The sequence below is a fragment of the Filicampus tigris genome, chromosome 16 (genome assembly GCF_054856515.1).
Source record: "Filicampus tigris isolate MCC_2025a chromosome 16, RoL_Ftig_1.0, whole genome shotgun sequence".
In the NCBI taxonomy this organism is placed as follows: domain Eukaryota; kingdom Metazoa; phylum Chordata; class Actinopteri; order Syngnathiformes; family Syngnathidae; genus Filicampus; species Filicampus tigris.
This window is the reverse complement of record NC_141232.1, coordinates 1,505,006-1,528,569: the sequence shown is the minus strand read 5'-3', so window position 1 is coordinate 1,528,569 and position 23,564 is coordinate 1,505,006. Positions and strand designations below refer to the sequence as shown.

Here is a 23,564-nt window from a genome sequence, read left to right as displayed (position 1 = left end):
TCTTGAATTTCACGACTTATGTAACCCCCCCCCCCCCCCCCCCCCCACACACACACACACCGACCACCCATCCCCCCTCCCCCACCCGTCAGTCATGGCTTTTGGAAAAATAGTGTCACAGTTATGGGCCCAATGATCTCATCAAAAGATTTTTTTTTTTTTTATGATTATGTTTTAAGGCTTTTTGTAAAGAAGACCAAGACGCCAAACTGATGCAAACAACAGAAAGCTATACATCCTATATACACACATAACTTAAGCATACATTGCTGAACATTTACAGGCAGAAAATAAATACTAAAAAAAAAAAAAAGAAAAGAAGTCAGGTTATAGTCAGATAGGAAGACAAAACGCAAGCAAAGATTACGAACCGAAACACGTTACGACGACAACAAGAGGACGAAGAAAGTAATGAACAACAAAAAGCTTCATTGGACTGGTGCCCTCGACTGGGCCACTCTCTTAAAAACGTTGCAAAAATCTACAGAGGCGTATTAAGGCCACACTGAAGAAAATTGAATAAAATAAAATAAATCATAACGTTTAAGAGAATAAAGTTTAAGCACAAAAAATTAAACATGACCAAAAAAAGTAGCAACCTCAAGAGAAAAAAAATGTCACGTACAGTAACGCATTTTTTTATTGCAACTTTAATTTAATGAAACAACTTTTTTTATCCAAATAGTCAAACTCAATGTTTGTAAAATAGTGACTTTTTCTCATGAAAAATGACAACTTCTCCCATAATATTTGCACTTTATCAAAGTAAAATAATGATTTCATCCTTGAAAAATTACTTTATTTTTGCAAACTGAAATATATATATATATATATTTTTACATTTAGCGTGATTATTCAGGTAAAATAACGACTCATTAAAACCAGCAACATCTTTCTTGGAATAGAGGAACTTCAAACTTGAAAGAGGACTTTATTTCCTTCAATTTATTCCTATAAAATGACAGTTTCATTCTGGTGAAATGACAGGATTGGATTGTAATCGGGGGTTAGGGTTAGCTGGCTCTCTGGTAAAATGATTCTCCTAAAACATAAGATTTCTTTCTCTCATAACATTACAACTTCATTGATCTTTTCATATCAGGACTTCTCTTGCGAAAATGATGGCTTTGCTTTCTTGCTTTTTTGTTTTTGTTCTTTTCAGTGTAACCCTAAAACCTCTTGGCCGCCTTTACAACACAAACTCAAATCCAAAATATGCACAGTTCATAATTGTCTATTGGATGAAATCAGTCCAGCTGACTCAAGACTTCACATCAAGATTCTAACCCTGCACACTTACTGAGGTGGCACTCTGACATCTCACGCACGCACGCACGCACGCACGCACGCACGCGCATCCAACCACGTTGGCTTACAGTGGCCCACGTGCACCTGAAACAAGTTTTAGCAGAATGAGATGCGTGTGCAGCAAAAGTCCACGTGTGTGTGTGTGTGTGTGTGTGTGTGTGCAGCTGGCCCCTCTTCCACGGGGTGCATGCCACTTGTCCACCCCCACAAAAAAAAAAAAGAAAAAGAAAAAAAAACCGCACACACACATCACCGGTTTTGGTCTTGCGGTCTGCGCCGAGTCTTCCATCGGACGGCATGTGGCCGCCGCGTCACTTCTTGTTGGCGACGCGTCTCTTCCTGGTGGCGAGCATGTCGTAGAAGGGGTCTCTGCTGATGCTGGCCCTAGAGAGAAATAACGAGGTCACGTGAGAGGGAGGAGGGGGCGGGGGGGGGGGGGGTTCCCCAGCATCTTTGATATGGAAATGATGAAAGCACTTACAAACCATTGCTTTGATTAGATGGGAAGAAGAAAAAAAAAGAAGGAAGGAAGGAAAGATGGAAGGAGTTTGAGCGGTGACCTAGTTTGGTTTCCATGGTTTCCTCCTCGTTTGGCGCTGGAAGTGGCGCTCACCTCGGGCCGAGCGCGGGAGCAAAAGGCGATCACGCGCGCGCTTTTTGGCGCCCTATTGTGCCCTTTGGTGGGCCAACGACGCTTACGTAGGCGAGTGGGCGACCCGCGTTCGTGGCTGAGAAATCCTGTTGGTGGCGGGCGGTGCCAAGCAAGAGGAGGATCAACCCCCCCCCCACACACACACACACACACACACTGTGCGCCCATCTCATTGCCTTGACAGCGGCACGCGACCGACGGTGAGCGACGGCTAGCCGCGATCACGTTTGACAAGTGCGCAAAAAAACACGGGGACATATTACACTGGTCTAAAAAAAAATTGGCTTTCCGAGATGAATTTTTTTCGTGCTGGTTCCCAACCTGCCCTCTTTTTGTCTCTAGCACATCAAGTTAGTTAGTCATTCTTCTCCACTAGTTTAATGCTAGCAAACAAAATGCCATAGACGGGCTGACAAATCACAGTGATTTTATGTTGTGTTATAATTCTATTAAGTAACAAATCTTTGAATACAAACTGTGTGCTCCACCACGTGTGGACAGACGATATCAGTTCATCCTCTTATAATTGACAGCCATTATAATTATAATTGCATTTAAAAAGATTGTGGGGATATACTACCAATAAATCTTTTTCTCAAAAAAGAGGTTCACCCCTTAAAGCAAAAAAAAAAAATGTAACCCCTAAAAAAGTTGGGATATACCGCCAATAAGTGTTTCCCATGAAAAATGCTCAAGCAAAAATGTTGCAATATTGCCAACGGATGCCCGAGTGGGCGCTTGAGTGTTGAAGTATTCCTTGCCGTTGCACGTTTGCTCTTACTTGATGGATTTGATCCACTCCTCTTTCTCCTCGGGCGTGGGCGCCGATATCCGGTAGACCACGTGGTTGCCCTCCACCACGCGGCCGTCCGCCTCCGTCTTGCAGGCTTTGATCACTTGACCCTTGTGGTTGGGGTTGTACAGCTCGAAGCAGTTCTGCGCAAACGCAAACACCATCGTCAGTCCCACCAGCGCAAATACGACTGTACCCTCATCTCTCCTGAATCATATGCAAAAAACAAAAAAATCCAAAATTGTCCTCCCCATTGGGTAGGCACAAGGGTCAATCAAAAATAATATCGCTTTTTTTTTTTTAGCAGAAATTGCTACTACGCTATTATGGACATACAGCAGTTAGCCACATTAGCTACAAGCTGTTCACGGCACTTATTATGAGCATGTCCTTGGCTACTTGCATACTGTAGTCACCTCATGTTATTAAGAAAAAAAAAATCACAAGGAAATAACAGCATTGACGATTTTCAGGCATCTATACCTGACTCGATGATTTCTTTTTCTGACGCTTTACACCGTGACCTTGGGGACGTCCACAATTAAGCGCGACATAGTTGTCCGTCTTTGCGCGTGTTTTGAGCACTTCTCTTCAAACTGAACTCTCTTAACTCGTCCACTTTTTGCCACTGTGCTAATAACAGCCAGCGTTTGGCCTGCAGGGGGCGACACTCACCGGCTTCCTGGGCTCCTCCACCTCCCGGATGCTGAGGTTCTCCAGGGGAATAATCCCACGGGGCTCCTTGTCCTGGAACACAAAGTGGAGCAGCGCATGAGACGAAGATTGTGTTTGGGCGAGGTGAAATCCGCCCGCCCGCCAGCTTTCATTAGCTTGCCGTTTAGGTGGCCTGGGCGGGCGACGGGTGACGGGTGCCAAACGATAGCGAGCCCGGACGATCGTCGCGGGCTAGCGAGCGCACCGAACTGATGTAGCCCAGCCCATCTGTCCTCTGATTGGTTGGAGCAAAACTCGTCTTGCAGCAATCTGTTTGTGATGTTGTTGTCATTTAATAAATGTTAATCAATAAATATAACCACATAAATGTTACTGAATGATAAATGTTGATTTTGTGTGGATTTGATGCGACCGCGGCGGAAGGTGCGTATTGGGGCGCTTGTTGTCGGCAGTGCGAGTGGTGTGCGTGTGCGTGTGCAAGTCACCGTTGTGTATTCAAAGTAGTAGAGGCAGTTGTCGGTCAGGATGAACCACCTCCTCTTCCAGGTTTTCACTCGGCCTCCTGAGGGCAACACCAACAGCACGTCACACACTGGCCCACTGATTATTCTTTTTTTTTTTTTTTTAATAGCATGTACATCATACCTAAAATGCAATCTAAAAAAATGGTCTTTTCTCTACGACTATTCTCCTAAAATTTGGGACTTACGTACTTACAATCGTGTTGTTCTCCTGTTGTGCCTTTAGTTTCATAAAAAGCGATTTTTTTTCCTCATGATACTATGACTTGATTGCTATTCTTTTCTAAGAGTTTATTTTCCTTGTAAAAACGCTCTAAAATGTAGATGTCTTTTCTTCAATGACACATTTACTCTTGTACCATTTCCCATTTCTTTCCCTGTAAATCAGATCAAGTCTCCCACAAAACCAAATGTCTTTTGTTGTTTTATTCTGAGCTTCAACGTGGGCCAGCCTCCATTCTGCTTGATTCCAAAGCGCGGCTGGACTTTTGTCCACGCAAGACGATGCGGACGCCGAACTCCAGCAGCGAAAGCGTCCGTAGGCGCGTTTGTGCGCTTTTGAGCCGGCTTTCCACTTTCCGCTGCAGCATTTCCTTCCTGTTTTCTTGGCGCCTCACAATATATGGGCCACAAGTGGCTTTCCTTAAATTTCAAGAGACTCCGGCTATTGAATTCTAGCCGAGGCTAATTTCCGCTATGCGTACGCAGGCACTTATCCCCTTCCCATCCTCCGGGGGATTATTTTGAGAGAGTCAAATTAGGGATATTGCGGCAGAAACCGGCGCGGGAAATGGCTGCGAGCGTGGGCCGGCGTACAACAATGTGATCGTGCTCAAGTCCAGGAGGCACAAAGGAGTTATCGGCATTCGTACTCGCTAGCTTATACCTCGACGGAATGTGCGCGTCTTGGCCAGATGTGCGCGCTAATGACCACCTGAGAGGCCTGAGGGGGAGGCCGCTAACTCTTCTAAAATGACGGAGCAGCAGAAAGTGCAGCAGTTGAAAAAGTGAACCGCGCGTGGACATACTCTTGTCGTTTTATTTCCTTGAGGGGAACGGAGAGGCGGGCGCCTATTTGAGGGAGGTGCTTATTTGTCACAAGGTGACAATTTGGGTCGCAAGGTTGGACCGCCCCAATTTGTGGAAATTGTTGTTTAAGGTTTTCGATGTTTAAAAGCGATGGAACGGGCAGGGACAATTTGAAAAGTAAAACCAACGACAACAACAACAAAAAAATCAATACATTCCGAACCGGCGACAGCAAATATACATTTATACCAAAAGTATTGCTCTATAATTTCTAGGATTTTACTTCAACTTTGTAACGTAAGAAAAATGGACATAAAGTTTGATTTTTAAAAGTATGAGCTTAACCCTTTTGCATCATTGCATACTTTGTGAAATTGTGCTGTTTTGTGCTTACTTTAACAATATCTCGCACACGGTGCTGAAAATTTGTCGTAAAAAGCACAAAGCTGGCGCACGTGCACTGACATTTATTTTGCGTTTGCAATGTTGTGGCGTCCTCCCGTTTCTCCTTCGCTGCGGAGAAAACGGTATTGATCTGGGAGCGGTCGAGCGGCGGCTATTGATGAGTGGAGGAAGGCCAGGAACAAACCTAATTTGAGCAGCCAGCCCTCCCTGTCCGGGTTGAAGAACGTGTGCGTCAGGTCGTTGCCGTCATCCTCCGGGATCTTAAACGGTTCGCTCTTGATGCTGTCGTACAGATTCTGGAGAGACGCAGAGGGGGAAGTGACAAAGAAAAAAAAAAAAAGTTCACTTTGCAACGTCAGCCAAGGCTGTGCATTAAAGCCGACCGACATTGACAGACTCCGTTTTGCCTTTCAGTCCGGCGAGTGATCACGATTCACAATGTCAGACTTGAGTGACTGTGGGAGCTGCTTTGGTTTTCTAGAGCACACACGGTGCACACTGTTTTCCTACTCAAATCGGGACCAAAGTCCAGCACAAGCGTCACGGGAGGGCGGGAGGGCGGACGCGCATTGAGGTTTGGGCGCGCGTCCGTTGCGCAACAAAAGGGAGGGCAGGGCGGCAGCCGCTCACCCTGAGCAGCTCCTCCGGGAGGTCGCCGCCCTCGTTGATGCCTCGGTTCATGGAGATGAAGCGCTCCACGGGCGGCTTGTCTCGGACGTTGGGGTTGTGCAGGCTGGTGTTCAGCATGATGATGGCGAACGAAAGCACGTAGCAGGTGTCTGCCCGCCGCAAACAAACGGAAGCCGGAAGAGAAGAGCAAAGGTGCGTTCAGTCGAGGCGCGCAAAATTCACGAATCGAATGACGTCCGCAAATAGAACAATGCGATGAGATCAAATAATCCAAGTGCGGGCAGCAGCGTAATTGAGTCAGCCCCAATTTTGCAACATTTTCTTCATGGCTCATTTTTCAGCCCAGGCACAGAATCGAGATGGTCGCAAATAAAGCGACGACCTCAATGCATCCTAAGGCAATACAAACAAATAGTGTAGCGCTACATGTTTGGTCAGCGCAAGCTTGCTTACGGCGGGACGACAAGAAGGCATGATTTGAAGGACGGAGATCACTCATTCGCCCTCACCGCCGGCCGGACTCGCTTTAATCAACAAGCAGCCTCGCAAACACGCTTGCATTGATGAGATGAGGTTGCCGCATCATCATCATCATCATCATCATCATCATCACTCCGCCTCCACACGTCTACTCTCGACACCTCCGTCGTTTAGGACCCCGGCTGTCTCGACAAGGCCAATAATTGAAGGCGGGCCGGGTCGCCGCGGAAACGCATCAATATTCGTCAGCCGAACAAGGAAGTGCCAACGCGGGGACATTTTGTTGGCTGCGTGCTAGCGCTTGATGAGAAAAACACCAGCGCGCCTGTTGCGCATAAGCTCCGCATCCAAGCGCATACTTTGGTGTGTGGGAGTGAAGACAGCGGCATTGACGAGAGGCCGAGCAGCTCCGATGGCCCCGGCGTCAATACTCGCTGACTCATCAATCAACCTGAGCGTGCGCGCGAGCGTGCGCGCGCGCGTGCGCGCGCGCGCGTGCGTTACCTGTGGACTGGAAGACGCCAGGATTGCACTGACAGTAGCGAGAGGCGAAGGCCTCCATCATTCGATCGATCTTCTGCGCTTCGCCAGGAAGTCGGAAGCTCCACAGGAACTGCCTGCGACACAAACACGTTAGAAGGCCAGCGCGGCGGCGGCGGCGGCGGCGGCGGCGGCGGCGGCGGCGGCCTCCAAATTCACAACTTTGATCATCTGCAATACATGGGACGGGCTCCGACTAAATCAGTGAATACTGACCGTAAGGCTTGGACAAGGTTGAGGTCGGCAAACTCGTGAAGCTCCACAAAGGCCTGCAGCACTTTGATGTTGAAGTCATCCCTGAGAAGAAGAAGAAAAAAACAGCCACTGACTCAGTACTTCAAGTGCGTGTACTTGGATTTCGGTAGCAACGCGCTTCTCGTGCACTTCTGGAGCACACAGTTAGTGTCTCGGCCGCTGCCTGGCAAGTGGCGCAGCAATTCTAAGTGATGAAGGACGGCGGCGGAGGACTCGCCGTTCCCCCAGGTAGTCCCCGATGACCGTCTTGTTGAGCCCCTCGCCTTTGCAGAGGAACTGCGCGATGTCCTCGGCTGTGTTCTGGAGGAGATCGTTTTCCAGAAGGAACTGGATGCCCTTCAAACCGCAACACAAATGAAAAAAATTACAATTAAAAATAAATCAACAGCTCCTTTTAGTGGCAGAGGGTGTGGCCCTGAATGTATTTTTGACGCCCATTTCAAAAACGATAGTGACAAATCTTGAGGGTGTGCATGGAAAAAGAAAGCTTTGTGGGCATTTGCTGACCTTTTTGGGGTCCATGTTGAACTTCTTCCTCCCCATTGCGATCTGTTTGTTTCTTTGGGTGGTTTTGCTGCGCACACAAAGAGAGACGCGGCCGTGACGTGACATTTGAAGTGCACGGCGACGGACGGCGACGGACGGCGACGGACGGCGACGGACGGCGACGGACGGCGGGCCGCCGCCCACGTTTGCCGCTCGCCGGAGCGGCACCTCGCCGGCCGGCCAATGGCGTTTGCTCGCGATGGCTTTTCGGGAGCCGCTCCAGCGAGCCCCACGGGGGGCGTGGGGGTCTCCACCTTGGCGCCGGTCCCCCGCCGCCCCCCGCGTTGGCTCGGAGCCAAACAAGTCCCGAGCGCTCTGGCTGCTGCACCTGCGCCGCGAGACCTCACTCCGCCTCATGGACCAATCGGATGGAAGCTTGTGAAGCCGGACGCCTGGCTAATGTTTAGTCTGGGGGATTACAACACGCACACGCGGGAACGTACGCACACGCGGGAACGTACGCACAGTCAAAAGCGTGTGACGCTTGTTACTGTTGACGATTGCGGAGGGACAACGACGAACATGAATGCTGCTGCGCATCCTTGTTCTTTTTCTTGCTGGAGAAGACAACATTGTGCTTTTAGGCAGCCGACCAATTCTTTTTCAGTCACAAGTATGAAATGAAAGTTACGACATTGCGACACTCGCTTTTCAGAACAAGTGAACACGGCAGCTAACCTGTGAAACGGGGCAAATATTTCACTCATTTTTTATATTATTTGTCAATCATTTCATGAGAATTAGTCCACCAATTATTGAGTTAAAAAAGTGAAATGTTGTTTTCTTCTTTCTTTGATCTAAAATCAACCAATTAGTCAAATAATCAATGCATTTGAAATAACCAATTTAAGTGGAAATAAGTTTGTTTTGAAGTGCATTTTTCAAATGAATGTCCATTTGTTTTTTTCCCCCCTAGCGGGAAATGAAATGAAATGAAATGAAAACGGGAAATTTGTGGAATGTGCAAAAAAGGTAGCCCGGACGTTCTGAATGAGCGGAAACATTTTCATGTTGGAAGGTTTTGAATTGTGGCGCGTTGGAGCTTGTGAGAGATCCCAAAAGCGAAGGAAAGATTCTCGCACGCGAGCCGGAGAAGCGAAGGCCAACCCGGACTGCTTGCCGGACACCGATGGAAACTCACCTCTCGCCGACGCAGGTTAACTGCTCGATTTCCGTCATGACTTCTGCGATCTCAAACTTCAGCCGCTGCAAAAGAATAAAAAAGCAAAAGTGACTGCTGACGCACGGTATGCTTTATTCATTTTGCACAAGACGGAGGGAGAAAAGCGAGCGCTCCCCCGTGCACTCGTCTGACACGCAGTCATCGTGGAAGGAAAGGAGAGGCTGCTGCCAGGCAAACAACTCACTTCGATATCATCCAGCAGCTCCTTTTTCCTGCGGCGGATGTTGCACAGCTCATCTCGCTCGTCCGGCGACAGGTCTTCAGGTACTGACGGGGGAAAGGGAGGATGACAGAGGAAGGAGCGGCGGCCAGTCAGAGTCCAGTCGCAAAGATACTCGCAAATTAAAACACACAAAAGGTGGCGCGATGCGGCGGCGGCGGCGCACATTTTATTGGGGAATTCCAGAATGGAATTGCCATTGATCGGGAAAAATAAAAAGGAAGAGCAAATGTGCGACTTTATAAAAACATCGCAGAGTAAGAATGAAACAGGATGTAAAGAACAAATTAGTTTGTGCGCCAGGATTTCATGCAGCAATTCATTTGATGGTGCCGCTCCTTCTGGTGCGCATAACTTGGCCACTGGGGGCAGTATAATACAGTCAGGCGGACACAGTTGAAGAACGGTTCTCAGGCACTCAGTAAGATGTCATCATCTCGGCCTTTCTACGCGGAGGATAAAGAATATATGCCCGTGAGTGTCACGATTCAAATGGCCGTTGCGCAAAGGGCTCTTACGCAGAAATCTCAATGCTAACGTTAGCATGTCAAAGGGCATTTTTTCAACGTATTTCAGGTCACTGGGATCTCAAGGCACCGCTGTCTTCCATCTTGACAGGACGGGGACGCGGTTGCAAGAGTGTTGTGTAAGAGCTAAGTTTGACACACACGCGCGCACACACACACACACACACACACACACACACACACACACACACACGCACCTGAGCATCTGTCACGGTGGCCCGACTGCTTCCATATTATCTTTCATTCACTTGTTGTCGGCTAATTAACACCGCGGGGAGTTGGAAGCGGCCCAAACACAAACACAGATATATTCCAACTCGCTCTGCAGCTCCCCGGAGACACCTACTTATCCGCCATTTGACTGTGCCACGGCATCCTCCGCTGCAGGACACACACACACGCACACGCGAGCGCGCGCGCACACACACACACACACACACACCAGAAATCAGCAATCCGGTTGAGAGTGAGCTGACGGGAAGTAGGTCATTTTCACATGGAGTTATAGCAGATTGTGCTTCTCCTGTGCTTTCCCTCTCTCTCACACACATACACACATACAGTATATACATACAGTATACACACACACACACACACTGAGTCGGCCCCCAACCCAGTGCGAAGTGGGGGTGAGAGCTGATTGAAAAGCCCCGAGTGAATCATTCGCCTAAGCAGCTTTGCAATTCACACACATCGGCTTTTGTTTGCCCTTAAGTGGAAATAATGCATTTTTTCTTCTGATCCGCAGAGTCTTCCTCTCGATTCGGAACGATTGGTTCAAAGAACGATCGACGCCGCGTTTTCTTGCGCCGTTTGTGGTGTGCTCAAACGCTTGAGGAAAATCATTCGGGCTAACGCAACAAAGTCCTGCGACACAACGAAAGATGATTCGAGCAAATGTTAATGAGCTATTTGATACGAAGCATCAAGATCAACTTACAGTAATTGACACTTTCGGCCTCATTTTGACTCATGGGTGCAATTTGTTGTTTTCTGCGTCTTTGGCCAAATGTGCTTTGGATTACCGTAGTTGACGGTGGGGAGAGGCCAAAAGTTGTCTTTGGAGTCCATTCCTCGTCAAAAGACATGCGAAAGATCACACGGAGTTGAAGCACCAAAGTCCGAAGGGAACTTCTTTGCGCTGCGCTCTTGGCGGGAAGCGCGCGCGCGGTCATGCGATATCGTCGGGCACTCGTCCGTGGGCGGGACCGATGCATTAAACCTGACTTTTGCCAGTAGCGCTCTGTACATTCCCACAGAGAGCGAATCCGTATCGTGTTCGACACGAGTCTTCCGCGAGTCTGCCACCGACGGCATCCTACGCACGTGCAAAGCATCGACGCACCAGCAGGGGAGCCCAGCCCGTTCGACATCACTTTGACAAACATACGTGACCAGTAACATCCGACCTACAACCTTTTGGAGTTCTCCCAAGGTGAGCCCAGAGTCCAATAAGACGATATTTCCCGCAAGTTGAAAGTGAAACACTTCTTCAGTATATGTCAAGTAGAACACTGTCTTTTAATTGGCTTCTTTCGCCGTCGAAAATCGAAGCGTCGGAAGGAGAAGGGGAGGGGGGGGGGGAGAAAACCCCATGACCACGTTGCAAATAAAACAGCGATTGAGCCTCTTGAGTCGGTCATAAGGATCCGAGTGAGGAAGACCCAGATCACATGCTCGTGAGTCAGGCTGCTGATAACAGGGGAAGCATTTCATGATCGTGCACACAAATGATCGCGTTGAAAGCAAATCTTTGTTGGGGTCCCAAACCGCAACACGCCGAATGTGAGCAACTAAAAGGGGCGCAAAGGATTTGGACGTGCAAAGAGGCCACTCGAGATTTTGTCACTAGCTTTTTTTAAATTCCATTTTTCCATCCCTCATATAGATGCTTTCAATATTTCCATCCATCCATCCATTATCTCCCGCTTATCCGAAGTCGGGTCGCGGAGGCAGCAGCTTCAGCAGGGAAGCCCAGACTTCCCTCTCCCCAGCAACATCCTCCAGCTCTTCCGGAAGGATCCCAAGGCGTTCCCAGGCAAGCCGGGAGACATAGTCTCTCCAGCGTGTTCTGGGTCGTCCTCGGGGTCTCCTGCCGGTGGGACATGCCCGGAACACCTCACCAGGGAGGCGTCCAGGAGGCATCCTAATCAGATGCCCGAGCCACCTCAACTGGCTCCTCTCGACGCGGAGGAGCAGCGGCTCGACTCTGAGTCCCTCCCGGATGGCCGAACTTCTCACCCTATCTCTAAGGGAGAGCCCGGACACCCTGCGAAGGAAACCCATTTCGGCCGCTTGTATCCGAGATCTTGTTCTTTCGGTCATGACCCACAGCTCATGACCATAGGTGAGAGTAGGAACGTAGATCGACCGGTAAATTGAGAGCTTCGCCTTTCGGCTAAGCTCCTTCTTCACCACGACAGACCGATACAGGGTCCGCATCACAGCAGACGCTGCACCGATCCGCCTGTCGATCTCCCGTTCCATCTTACCCTCACTCGTGAACAAGACCCCAAGATACTTGAACTCCTCCACTTGGGGCAGAATCTCATCCCCGACCTGGAGAGGGCACGCCACCCTTTTCCGACTGAGGACCATGGTCTCAGATTTGGAGGTGCTGATCTTCATTCCGACCGTTTCACACTCGGCTGCGAACCGCTCCAGCGAGAGTTGGAGATCGCGGCTTGAAGAAGCCAACAGTACTACATCATCTGCAAAAAGCAGAGATGCAACACTGAGGCCACCAAACCGGACCCCCTCGACACCTCGGCTGCGCCTAGAAATTCTGTCCATAAAGGTTATGAACAGAATCGGTGACAAAGGGCAGCCTTGGCGGAGTCCAACGCCCACAGGAAACGAATCCGACTTACTGCCGGCAATTCGGACCAAACTCTGGCATCGGTGGTACAGGGACCGGACAGCCCTTATCAGGGGGCTCGGTACCCCGTACTCCCGAAGCACCCCCCACAGAACTCCCCGAGGGACACGGTCGAACGCCTTCTCCAAGTCCACAAAACACATGTAGACCGGTTGGGCAAACTCCCATGCACCCTCGAGGACCCTGCTGAGGGTGTAGAGCTGGTCCACTGTTCCACGGCCAGGACGAAAACCACATTGCTCCTCCTGAATCCGGGATTCGACCTTCCGACGGACCCTCCTCTCCAGCACCCCTGAATAGACCTTGCCGGGGAGGCTGAGGAGTGTGATCCCTCTGTAATTGGAGCACACCCTCCGGTCCCCCTTCTTAAAAAGGGGGACCACCACCCCGGTCTGCCAATCCAGAGGCACTGTCCCCGATGTCCACGCGATGTTGAAGAGACGTGTCAACCATGACAGCCCCTCAACATCCAGAGCCTTTATGAACTCCGGGCGGATCTCATCCACCCCCGGGGCTTTGCCACCGAGGAGCTTTTTGACTACCTCGGTGACTTCAACCCCAGAGATAGGAGAGCCCACCTCAGAGTCTCCAGGCTCTGCTTCCTCAGTGGAAGGCGTGTCGGTGGAATTGAGGAGGTCTTCGAAGTACTCTCCCCACCGACCCACAACGTCCCGAGTTGAGGTCAGCAGCACCCCATCTCCACTATAAACAGTGTTAATGGTGCACTGCTTCCCCCTCCTGAGACGCCGGATGGTGGACCAGAATTTCCTCGAAGCCGTCCGGAAGTCATTTTCCATGGCCTCCCCGAACTCCTCCCACACCCGGGTTTTTGCCTCAGCAACCGCCAGAGCCGCATTCCGCTTGGCTTGCCGGTACCCGTCAGCTGCCTCCGGGGTCCCGCAGGCCAAAAAGGCCCGATAGGACTCCTTCTTCAGCTGGACAGCATCCCTTACCGCTGGTGTCCACCAGCGGGTTCGGGGATTGCCGCCGCGACAGGCACCGACCACCTTGCGGCCGCAGCTCCGATCGGCCGCCTCAACAATGGAGGCACGAAACATGGTCCACTCGGACTCGATGTCCCCCGCCTCCCCCGGGACGTGGGAAAAGTTCTGCCGGAGGTGGGAGTTGAAACTCCTTCTGACAGGGGATTCTGCCAGACGTTCCCAGCAAACCCTCACAATACGTTTGGGTCTGCCAGGTCGGACCGGCATCTTCCCCCACCATCGGAGCCAACTCACCACCAGATGGTGATCAGTTGACAGCTCCGCCCCTCTCTTCACCCGAGTGTCCAAAACATGCGGCCGCAAGTCTGATGATACGACTACAAAGTCGATCATCGAACTGCGGCCTAGGGTATCCTGGTGCCAAGTGCACATATGGACACCCTTATGCTTGAACATGGTGTTCGTTATGGACAATCCGTGATGAGCACAGAAGTCCAGTAACCGAACACCGCTCGGGTTCAGATCGGGGGGGCCGTTCCTCCCAATCACACCTCTCCAGGTCTCACTGTCATTGCCCACGTGAGCATTGAAGTCCCCCAGCAGAACGATGGAGTCCCCAGGTGGAGCGCCCTCCAGCACACCCTCCAAGGACTCCAAAAAGGGTGGGTACTCTGCGCTGCCGTTTGGTGCATAAGCACAAACAACAGTCAGGACCCGTCCCCCCACCCTCAGGCGGAGGGAGGCTACCCTCTCGTCCACCGGGGTAAACCCCAATGTACAGGCGCCAAGCCGGGGGGCAATAAGTATGCCCACACCTGCTCGGCGCCTCTCACCCTGGGCAACTCCAGAGTGGAAGAGTGTCCAACCCCTCTCGAGAGGACTGGGACCAGAACCCAAGCTGTGCGTGGAGGTGAGCCCGACTATATCTAATCGGAACCTCTCAGCCTCACACACCAGCTCAGGCTCCTTCCCTGCCAGAGAGGTGACATTCCATGTCCCAAGAGCTAGTTTTTGCTGCCGGGGATCGGACCGCCAAGGTCCCCGTCTTCCGCCGCCGCCCAGCTCACACGGCACCCGACCCCTTTGGCCCCTCCCACCAGTGGTGAGCCCATGGGAAGGGGGACCCACGTATCCTTTTCGGGCTGAGCCCGGCCGGGCCCCATGGGTGCAGGCCCGGCCACCAGGCGCTCGCCGTCGAGCCCCACCTCCAGGCCTGGCTCCAGAAGGGGGCCCCGGTGACCCGCGTCCGGGCGAGGGAAAACGTGGTCCATTAATTTTTCTCATCATAAGGGGTCATTTTGAGCCGTGCTTAGTCTGGTCCCTCACCTAGGACCTGTTTGCCATGGGTGACCCTACCAGGGGCATAAAGCCCCAGACAACGTAGCTCCTAGGATCATTGGGGCGCGCAAACCCCTCCACCACGATAAGGTGACGGCTCATTTTTTGTATCATTTTAAAGAATATAGTTTACGGCTAGAAAGCAAAAACTCGTATTTAGCATCAAAATGATTTTTACTAGAGTGGGAACTTGCCTTCCGAAAAGTGGTTCTTTCAAAACCGGTTGCCTACTGGCGGAGTGATAGAACGCCAACACTAAAAAAAAACAACAACAACAACAACAACAACGACAACCAAAAAGAGACACCGAGAAACAAAACATTTGAGACAAAGCAAAGAAAATGAGCTCAGCTCGTTTTAAAGTAACTGTGGATAACGCGGCAAAGTCACAAACCAAAAGTAGCTCGCTAGCTAGCGGCTAGCGCGAGAAGCTGACGTAGCTGTCAACATTGTTCATCGGTGCGGCTTCGGCGCTAACAAAGAACTCAAATGCACAACACCTGTGAGAGAACATCCTAATTAAAAGCTTTTGTTCCCAACAAGTTGGTTCATGTAATTCATCAAGCTGACAAAGGAAACTTTTGTTCAGTCATCCATGACACTGCCACTGCACTGAAAGACTGTCAAAAAAAAAGGACTTGGACACAGCCGCATTCTTTTCTGCTTCAATTGCGAGGCAAAGGTTTTGGTGGATATTCTACGTTTTCACTCTTCCTTTCTGAAAAAAAAGGCCGCCAAAAGCCAAAGCAAATATGCAAAACCGAAACGCGCATATTTAATCCTTTGCCGTTGGCGGACTTTCACCGAGGTGGCTTTTCTGTCATGCTTTTTGAAGAGACCAAAAATTGCAGCAAGCGGCCGGATGCATAAAAGCAGGCTTACGTGAGACGTGATTCGAAACTCATCAAACAAATTTCCTTCGGGGAACAAAATTTGGGTCAAATTGCAAACTTTGGGCCACTTCTGCATTTGGCCTACTCAAAGCAAGGCGCGTGTCCGCTTTCCTCGTTACGAGTGAGCGTTTTAGCCAAATGTCAAGACACAACCCAAAATAGCGGCGCACTTCCTGATTTTTCCGCAAGGCAATGGACGGACGGGCGTCTGCGCTGATTGGGAATAATGGGCAGGTCCTTCCCGTAACAACGGCAACCGCGTCAACAGGGTGATTTCGGACGGTTGGGGAACACGTACACAAGCTCGTGACAAAGAATGACGCGAGCGTGCCAAAGTCAGGAACAGCTCCTTGTGATTACGCCGGATCAAAAAGACATACCGCGTGGCCTTTTCCACTCTCTGGCTCCCATGCCATCAGCAGACAGTCCTTTGGAGCGGCTTATTCCCTTATAAAGTCTAACATTGTCCCACCTAAAGTCATCAGACGCACTCCGACTAATGCTTCGGCAGCAGGAACCAATAAACACGCGGTGACACGTGACGGTTCAAGCCAACATTCCTCCTAAATCAACCGGACGGTCTGGACGAACCGGTCCGCCTTGCCGCTACTCATCTCTTCCCTGTCACGCTCGATTCCCGCTTTTTCTTCTCCGTCTCGCGCAGTGACGCAATGTTCCTCTTTGGGATTTTGCCGCCGCCGCTTGCAGTTGACATCGGATCCGTTTTGCTCTTGGAGTCGGCTGCTCAAAAGTACAGAAACGACACCTAGAGGGACTGCGGATGCAAGACATCATTCCCTTGGTCTGGCAGCTAGAAACGGCTTGCACTCTTCTGGGAGGACTTTCGACAAGGTTTGAAGGGAATCTTTGCTCCATTAAGGCAGCGTTGTACCTTCACGTCTCATTTCCTAGCCGCATGTGTCGTGACTTTGTTTTGCCGGCTGATAACGGACGAGGCCATCTGTCAGCGCGCCGTCTGGCGACTGCAGACAGAGAGCCTTCCTATCATTTTGTCTCCGCGTCGCACGGACTCGCCCGGTTGTCTCGCCTCGCGATAAGAGCCCGCCGAGTGAGTCCACGGCAAACGCAGGCCGGCCCGCGTGCTCGCCATGTGCCTTGATGCCGCGTTGTTTTGTCTACCTTCGCAAAAGACTTTGTCAAATGCTACACAAGTAACCCACCCCAAATGTTTAACGAACACGGGATACTTTTTTTTTTGTTACAGACGGCTGCTAGGAACTGATGTTTTCGTTGCCCCGCCTGAAAGGCTGCTTCGGTTTCGCGGGACAAAGCGGGCAACATATGAGTGAAGGCAAACAAGACCTGGAGAAAGCACTTCAGCGGGCCTCGGTCCTGAGCGACTCACTCGGGAAAATAACCGGAGCGTCTCGCCGGCCCGCGGTCCCAGCCGCCATCTTGAGCGCTCAAACACGTGTTTAGAGTCACAGCCTGGAGACGCCGGCGCAAGATGAGAAGATATGAAAGCCGCCAAGTCAAAGGAAGAAGAAGAAGAAGAAGAAGAAGAAGAAAAAGAGGAGGAAGACGAGGTGGACAGATTGATTGATTTTTTTTCTTGTCGGGCGCCTCGGGTCCGACCTCAACTCTCGGCACACGTGAGGCCTCCATTGAGCCTCCCACTCGGAATGGTTGGACCGCTGTGAGCAGCATCAACACTTTGCCAAGAAGCAATTTGATTAACATCTGCTTGAGATCGATTTGAGGTCTCTGGTGCTCTGAAGGCAACACTAAAGGAGCTGTGAGGCCAAGTAGATGGAAATGCCATGAATATGCTGAGACCAAAACAAAACCCTCCGCAACAACTACGATGAAGCAAAGTGCACGCGTTCACGATTTTCACCCTCTTGACCGGTTTTGAAAACAGATCCAGGGGGGCGCGGGGGAGGGGGCGGGGGGGGGGGGGCCGGGCTCCGCATGTACACCGTGAGCTACTTTTCAAAGAAGTATATACGCAGGCACGTTTTGCTACGTCAAGCGCCTGATCGCAATTTGCAGTTTTCCGAGTGTCATTTTTCCCCCTCGCCTTTCCCGGATGAACACAAACCAGCAGCGCGCAGCGCGCAGCGAACCCGTCGACGGGTTGCTCGGACGGGCGCTCCCTGCTGCGCTCTGTGCAGCGACAACGCAGTCAGCCCCGCCGCCGAGCCGCCGTTTGTCGCGGCTCATCCTCTCCCGCATGAAGACAGACTGAATTTTGCATGATGCACCGGCAGCAGCCGCGGGGGTAGAAACGTGCACATTGTGCAAAAACGAAAAAAAAAAAAATCTCAACGATGGTAAAGATGTGCTGAGCCATGTCAATGAATCGAATGACTCACTGACCCCACTGAGCGAGTCACTGAGTGTTACAAATCCTTTTTGTGGCGGTCAAGTGGCCAGAGGCCCAAAGGGGGCCGCAAGATGCTGGAGGCTTGCCAGCTTGCACGGGCACGCACGGGCGCACGCACGGGCGCACGCGCACACACCCCCACACACAAACACAGGTTGGAGGACGACAACAGAGATAACAGCTGAACACAAACTTGGTTTTGCTTTCCAAATTCAGGGACATGCTGGGAGCGATCAAACACTTGCAAAAATGCTATCAGAAGAAATTAGTGTTAAGGTCCCCCTGCAGGAAAGCACCCCCCCCCACCACCACCCACCCACCCGCTTTGAATAAATGCCCAATGATGTTTTTGTTAATACTGAGCCAAAAGTGAAACACCAATGTGCGACATATCATAATATTATCCGAAATTGTGTTTGGACACGCTGGCAAGTGATAAACGCAAAGACAAACGTGAACGAGGAACGCGAGACCTCAACATAGCCCGGCCGGCAAAACCATCGGGAATCAACAATAAGCGGCCCGCTCAAATCAATCTGCTGCCAATCGCCGGAGTGAGGGCAAATCTACGAAAGGAAATGTCATTGAAATGTTGAGAACGTTGGGCCGGGCTGAGATTGAGGACATTTTGAACGGGATCGGCTGCAACGTTGGAAACATGCGACGACCGACCGCAAAAGCTTCCGGACGAGGAAAGAAGGCGGCCGACGCCCTGGACTCGGCCAGTTTCGTCAATGACGCTGAAGACATTCGCACGCGAGATCCTCACAGAGCCGGCCGGTCGCGATCAACGCTTGAATGCTGAAACGGAAAACGGGTCGCGGTCACTTTACGAGACCTGTTCCGGCAGCGGCGACGGGAGCCAAATTCGTCGGCGCGCGCCGCAGTCGAGCTTCGCTAACGAAATCCATCGGCACAAGCAGCAAGCGCGACGCTAGCTGAGCACCTCTTTTCGATCACGGCTTGGCAAACTGGTTCCTTGAGCGCAGTTCATGCCCTTGAAGTGTTGGACAACGGTACCCGGGTTCAATGCTTTCATTGTTTTACATCCCAAGTCGGAGCATTACGTGACACGAGTGATCGCATTTTTTCACGGTGAAATCGATTGGCCTCTTTTCGGAGCGTTCGACCGCATTTTTCCGAGTTGCAGAAATGTCAGAAATGTCCCACTTCCGCGTTTTCCGGATCGCAGCGTAAGAGTCCAGCGGATGCTCCGCTTTTAGAAACTGGAATCACTTGAGGACGCCGCCAGTTCAGATCAGTTCAAAGCGACGAGTGGATTAAGTGGGAACCCGGATGGAGACCGGCGGGGTGATCGTGTGATTCTCGAACTTTCGCCAAGACCGTAACGGCACAACGGGAAGCACCTTTTTCCTGCATCCACTCCGGGTCAAACAATCTTCGGCCACTTACATAAGTGTTCCTAGCCTCCCTTTTCCTGTGCCGCCGAACTTCTCTTCCTTTGCGTGAAGCTGAAGGCCGCGCCACAGCTCACATCCACATGGTTGCTTTCAACCCAATTTGCAAGCAAAGTCCCAAACGGAGTCTGGTGTCCACATGACTCACGAGACATTAAGCAGACTCCGAAATGGGCCGATTTGTCTCTGATCCTTTCCACGCACTCTTGTCTCAGTTGATCTTAAGTGCATGTCATTGTTTGTTCCCGACTCCACGCACAGGCATTGGCACATTTTCCCTCCCAGACATCTCCGCATCCAGTACATCTACGTCTCGGGCTCACATTTTGTTCTTTCCACGCAGTTGGCAGCGACATTGCAAAATGTCAGGAATCTTCAGAGTTGGAAAAGGTCCATCGGAATTAACGGGAACAAACCGGGAATTTGCCAAACGGAAGGTTGGCTCCGAATAGGGAACGTCAATATAGTCGGGGGAAATAAAAAACTTTTTTTTCCCCCCGCTTTTGGCACCTTGCGAGGTGTCCCTCTTCAATTTTGGTCCTCAACGTCACGCCACTTCATCACCAGGAGCGAAACGCAAGTCATCTATCACGCACTCCTCTATTTTCTTTTCTCTCTCCTTACACTTTTCTCTCCTCTCTTATCTCCTATTTACTCTATTTTCTCTTCTCTCTCCTTGAACTTCTCTTTTTTTGCCCTCCCTCTCCTGTCTCTCTTTTTTCTCGTTTCTCTCTCGCCCCCATTTCTCTCTCTGGCCTCCTCCCTATCTTTCTATCACTCTCTCATGGTCTCTTTCTGTCTCTCGCTCTCTCTTCCGGCCCTCATCTCTCACCCTCTCTCTCTACCTCTCCCACCTTCTCTCCCTCCCATTTCTGTTTTGCTCTCCGTCTCCCCTTGTCCTTCTTTCTCACTCGGTGTCTCTCTCGACCCATGCATCTCTCTGTTTACCACCCCCACACTCTGTCCCTCAGTCTTGCTACTTCTTTATCTCCTCTCGTTTCTCCCGCTCTCTGCCTCACACTCAGTCTCCCTCTCCCGCCTCCCCTCTGAGCGACCAACTTCACTGCGGGGGCGCGCGAGTGGGTGCAAGTAAAAAAGGAGCCGATTGCGCGCGCACCAGCCGACTCCAAACGGCGAGAGTGCGGCACGCGTGCGCCTCTTCCGGCCCGCGGGCCGCGAGTCGGCCCGTACGCGTGGCTGCAAACACAGCGCCATACGTGCGTCTGGTCTAGCGCTCACGTGTGCCGCCTCCCGAGGCCGAGCCGGCGGCATGCGCGCAGCACAATGACAGCTTTATGCCCCGCCGGCACACACCTCATTACTGTCCGTCCTGCAGCTCTGCGAGTCGGGCCGGCCGCCGGCTGCATGCGGGTGGAAAAAACAAACACGCAAAAAAAAAAAGAAAAGCTTTCTGCTTTCCTCACCCCACCTGCGCCGCTCAGGAAACTTGGCGTTCCGATAGCGTTGTGAGCGCCAGACTCAGCAGAGTGGAGCGAACCAAGCGTGGCCTCGTTTTGAAGCGACGTGCGGTGAACCCCCCCCCCACTAAAATCGCGGTCCATTGTTCATCACACTCTCGCAGATTTTGAAGTCAGGAGAAAAGGAGGGGATGCCATGTGACTAATGTTGTATGCTTTGTTTGTATGTGTTTCTGCTCCACAGCAGATGTCTGAAGGTTTAGAATGAGCATAACTTCTTTGCTCACTTCTATTAGCTTGCCCAGGATGTTTCGCATGCATCGCTAGCATTCAGCTAGCAGAAATTCACGTTGAAGTGATGTGATTGATGTAAATATGTTGATGTTCAAGTAAACAACGTTTCATTCTCTTTCGCTTTGTGTTTCAATTGAGAGCAACAAAACAGCTTGAAGCAGACACACTTTGACTCATTTTTGGAGAACTGCGCAAGGTTTTTACATAGTCTCTCTATATTGCAGATTTTCACCCACAATAAACGCATATCAACGCATATCAACTTTTGCCATGAGTCAATTTGTGTCCATAATTGTGTTGTAATATTAGGAGGGAAAATTGCTGAAATGTTTGGGGACAAAATGATTTCACTTTAATAAAATCTTGCTGCAATAAAACGAGAAGTCCTAATTATTTGGAATAAAGTCCTAATATTTTGAAAAACTTCCACAAAACTGTCATTTTTATTGAATAAAGCAGATGAAAAAAAGAATAAAAAATAATTTAAGAGCATAAAGTCATTATTTAACTGGAATCAAATGAGAATAAGTCACAATATTACAAGACAAAAGTCACACTTTTAGAGTGTTATAGTTGAATGAAGTGAAAAACTTTTTGGGGGGACAAAACAGTCACAATATGAAAAGATCTTCTCATGGTTCAAGAAAAAAAAAAAAAAAAGAATAATACACACTTCTTTTTATTTTGACATTCACCCGTTAAAATAATTACGCTTTACTCTCCTAACATGTTTTCATTATTTTTGTCGAGCTGACCCCGCCCCCAAAATACTTGTTGAGCACCGGTCGATAATAGTTTAGTGAAGCGATTCTCTGAACGTTAAATAAAATTTGTAGCACAAATAATTGCTTCGAAACAATCCGTCCTTAAAGATTAAATGCAAACATGTTGTACTTGTGGTTCTCCCATCGCTTTCTCGGCTTCTAAGATATTTGCATTCAAATATGTTTGATTGTAGTTCATGCTTAAAACTTCCTTTATTTGAACTGTACTTAATTCAATGAGTCTTTTGCATACGCTGGACTCACTCACTGGTCTTCTAGAGGACTCAAATAAATCGAACAACATGACACTTGCATGACGATGACGATAATGATGATGATGATCGTGTTGCCGCTGATGACGAAGACGACGATGATGATGATGATGCCGCATTGAGGGCTGATTGCAAGTGCGATTGCCACAAGCAGGTTGACATTAATGTTGCCAACATGGGGTGCATTGGTCGTACCGCAAGTTGCCTTCAAGACGCTCGCCAAGGGTGGGAAAATCAACTTTCAATCTAAATTAACTAACTGTACTGTCATCCATTGGCATTCTCATGACGACAGAGGGCATAATGTTTGCATGAACGTGTCCTACCTTGGTTGTCCTCGTCCATTCTAGCAGCCTGCGGTTCGGGATGCCCGCTGACAGAAACTTCCGGGCCACAAAGGAGCTTTGAATTTACGGCTCGAACGAGCGTCCTAATTCCCCGGCCGGCCGGCAAGGCGTCAGACGCACAGCTCGTCTCGCGGGCAGCGACTCGTTTGGGGGAAACTGCTCGCCATTTGGGCTTCGACCGCCTTCCGGTCCACCCCCTTTCGACCGAGAACGATGCCTTTTAGGAGGAGGAGGCGGCGGTGAACAAGCGGCGGCTTGGGGGGTCAATCGCCGAGTGTGTTGGCGACACTCAAGTACGCCTCCTCTTCTCCTATGGTAACGGGGGGAGCTAAAGCTGCGCAGCTTCCACTCGCCACACAGAACTAACCCGGAAAGGAGATCATTTGATTTCAAAATAAAACCATTACTTTGAACGGTGGCACACGGCTCGGCGATTGGCTGTTGTTTTCTTTTGAAAGGTAAAACCGAAATGTGTTGTGTTTAACATTTCATCGTCGGCGACCCGCCTCGCACACAAACGTTGAGCGGTTATCGTTGATGAACTTCACGTGACACAAATCGACTCACAAATGCTGCTTTAAAACTAACTTTGCTACATTTTGAGAAACTGAAACAAAGAGAGCCCTTTCTACCTCGTAATATGTTTCACTGCGCCCTTTAAATGAGCCATGGTAATGTTTGTTGACAATGATGCGTTCAAGGACTGTCAGCCTTTTATAGAGCTCTCATTTCAGTCGTGATTATCCTCATTTGGGTCACGGCTGAGCTGAGAAATGTTGAATCATGGATTTGTATCTTGTGGAAAAGTGGACATTTGCAGAATGTTACAAATAATCATGTTGATGTTGCATGGTTGGAACATGAAAAAACGGAATGGAAGAATCCGC

At 50.2% G+C, this 23,564-nt stretch overlaps 1 protein-coding gene across 6 annotated transcripts; it reads right to left on the bottom strand.

Moving 5' to 3' along the window:
• Nucleotides 1-617: 617 nt before the first annotated feature.
• cyth3b (cytohesin 3b) lies at nt 618-23,006 on the bottom strand. Of its 6 annotated transcripts, none has more exons than XM_086055276.1 (13): nt 22,657-23,006; nt 9,202-9,284; nt 8,976-9,040; nt 7,796-7,862; nt 7,506-7,624; nt 7,250-7,330; nt 6,998-7,110; nt 6,014-6,162; nt 5,568-5,679; nt 3,914-3,990; nt 3,429-3,500; nt 2,742-2,896; nt 618-1,692 (listed from the first exon to the last, which is right to left on the bottom strand). In XM_086055276.1, exons 1-13 carry the CDS (start codon nt 22,673-22,675, stop codon nt 1,620-1,622), a joined length of 1,185 nt encoding a protein of 394 aa, XP_085911402.1. In that variant the 5' UTR covers nt 22,676-23,006; the 3' UTR covers nt 618-1,619. The 6 variants fall into 6 exon arrangements, 5 of the variants coding, with proteins under 5 accessions (XP_085911402.1, XP_085911405.1, XP_085911401.1 ...); XM_086055279.1 differs by lacking the exon at nt 22,657-23,006 and adding an exon at nt 19,578-19,831; XM_086055275.1 differs by lacking the exon at nt 22,657-23,006 and adding an exon at nt 16,198-16,463.
• Nucleotides 23,007-23,564: the final 558 nt, after the last annotated feature.

Bases quoted from the DNA above. Each gene is read 5' to 3' on its own strand.
- cyth3b (XM_086055275.1), bottom strand. From the start codon at position 16,228: ATGGGAGCCAGAGAGTGGAAAAGGCCACGCG. The intron at 7,863-8,975 runs GTGAGTTTCCAT...TTGTGTGCGCAG, and splicing joins TTAACCTGCGTCGGCGAGAG to CAAAACCACCCAAAGAAACA. The intron at 7,625-7,795 runs GTCAGCAAATGC...TGCGGTTTGAAG, and splicing joins TCAACATGGACCCCAAAAAG to GGCATCCAGTTCCTTCTGGA.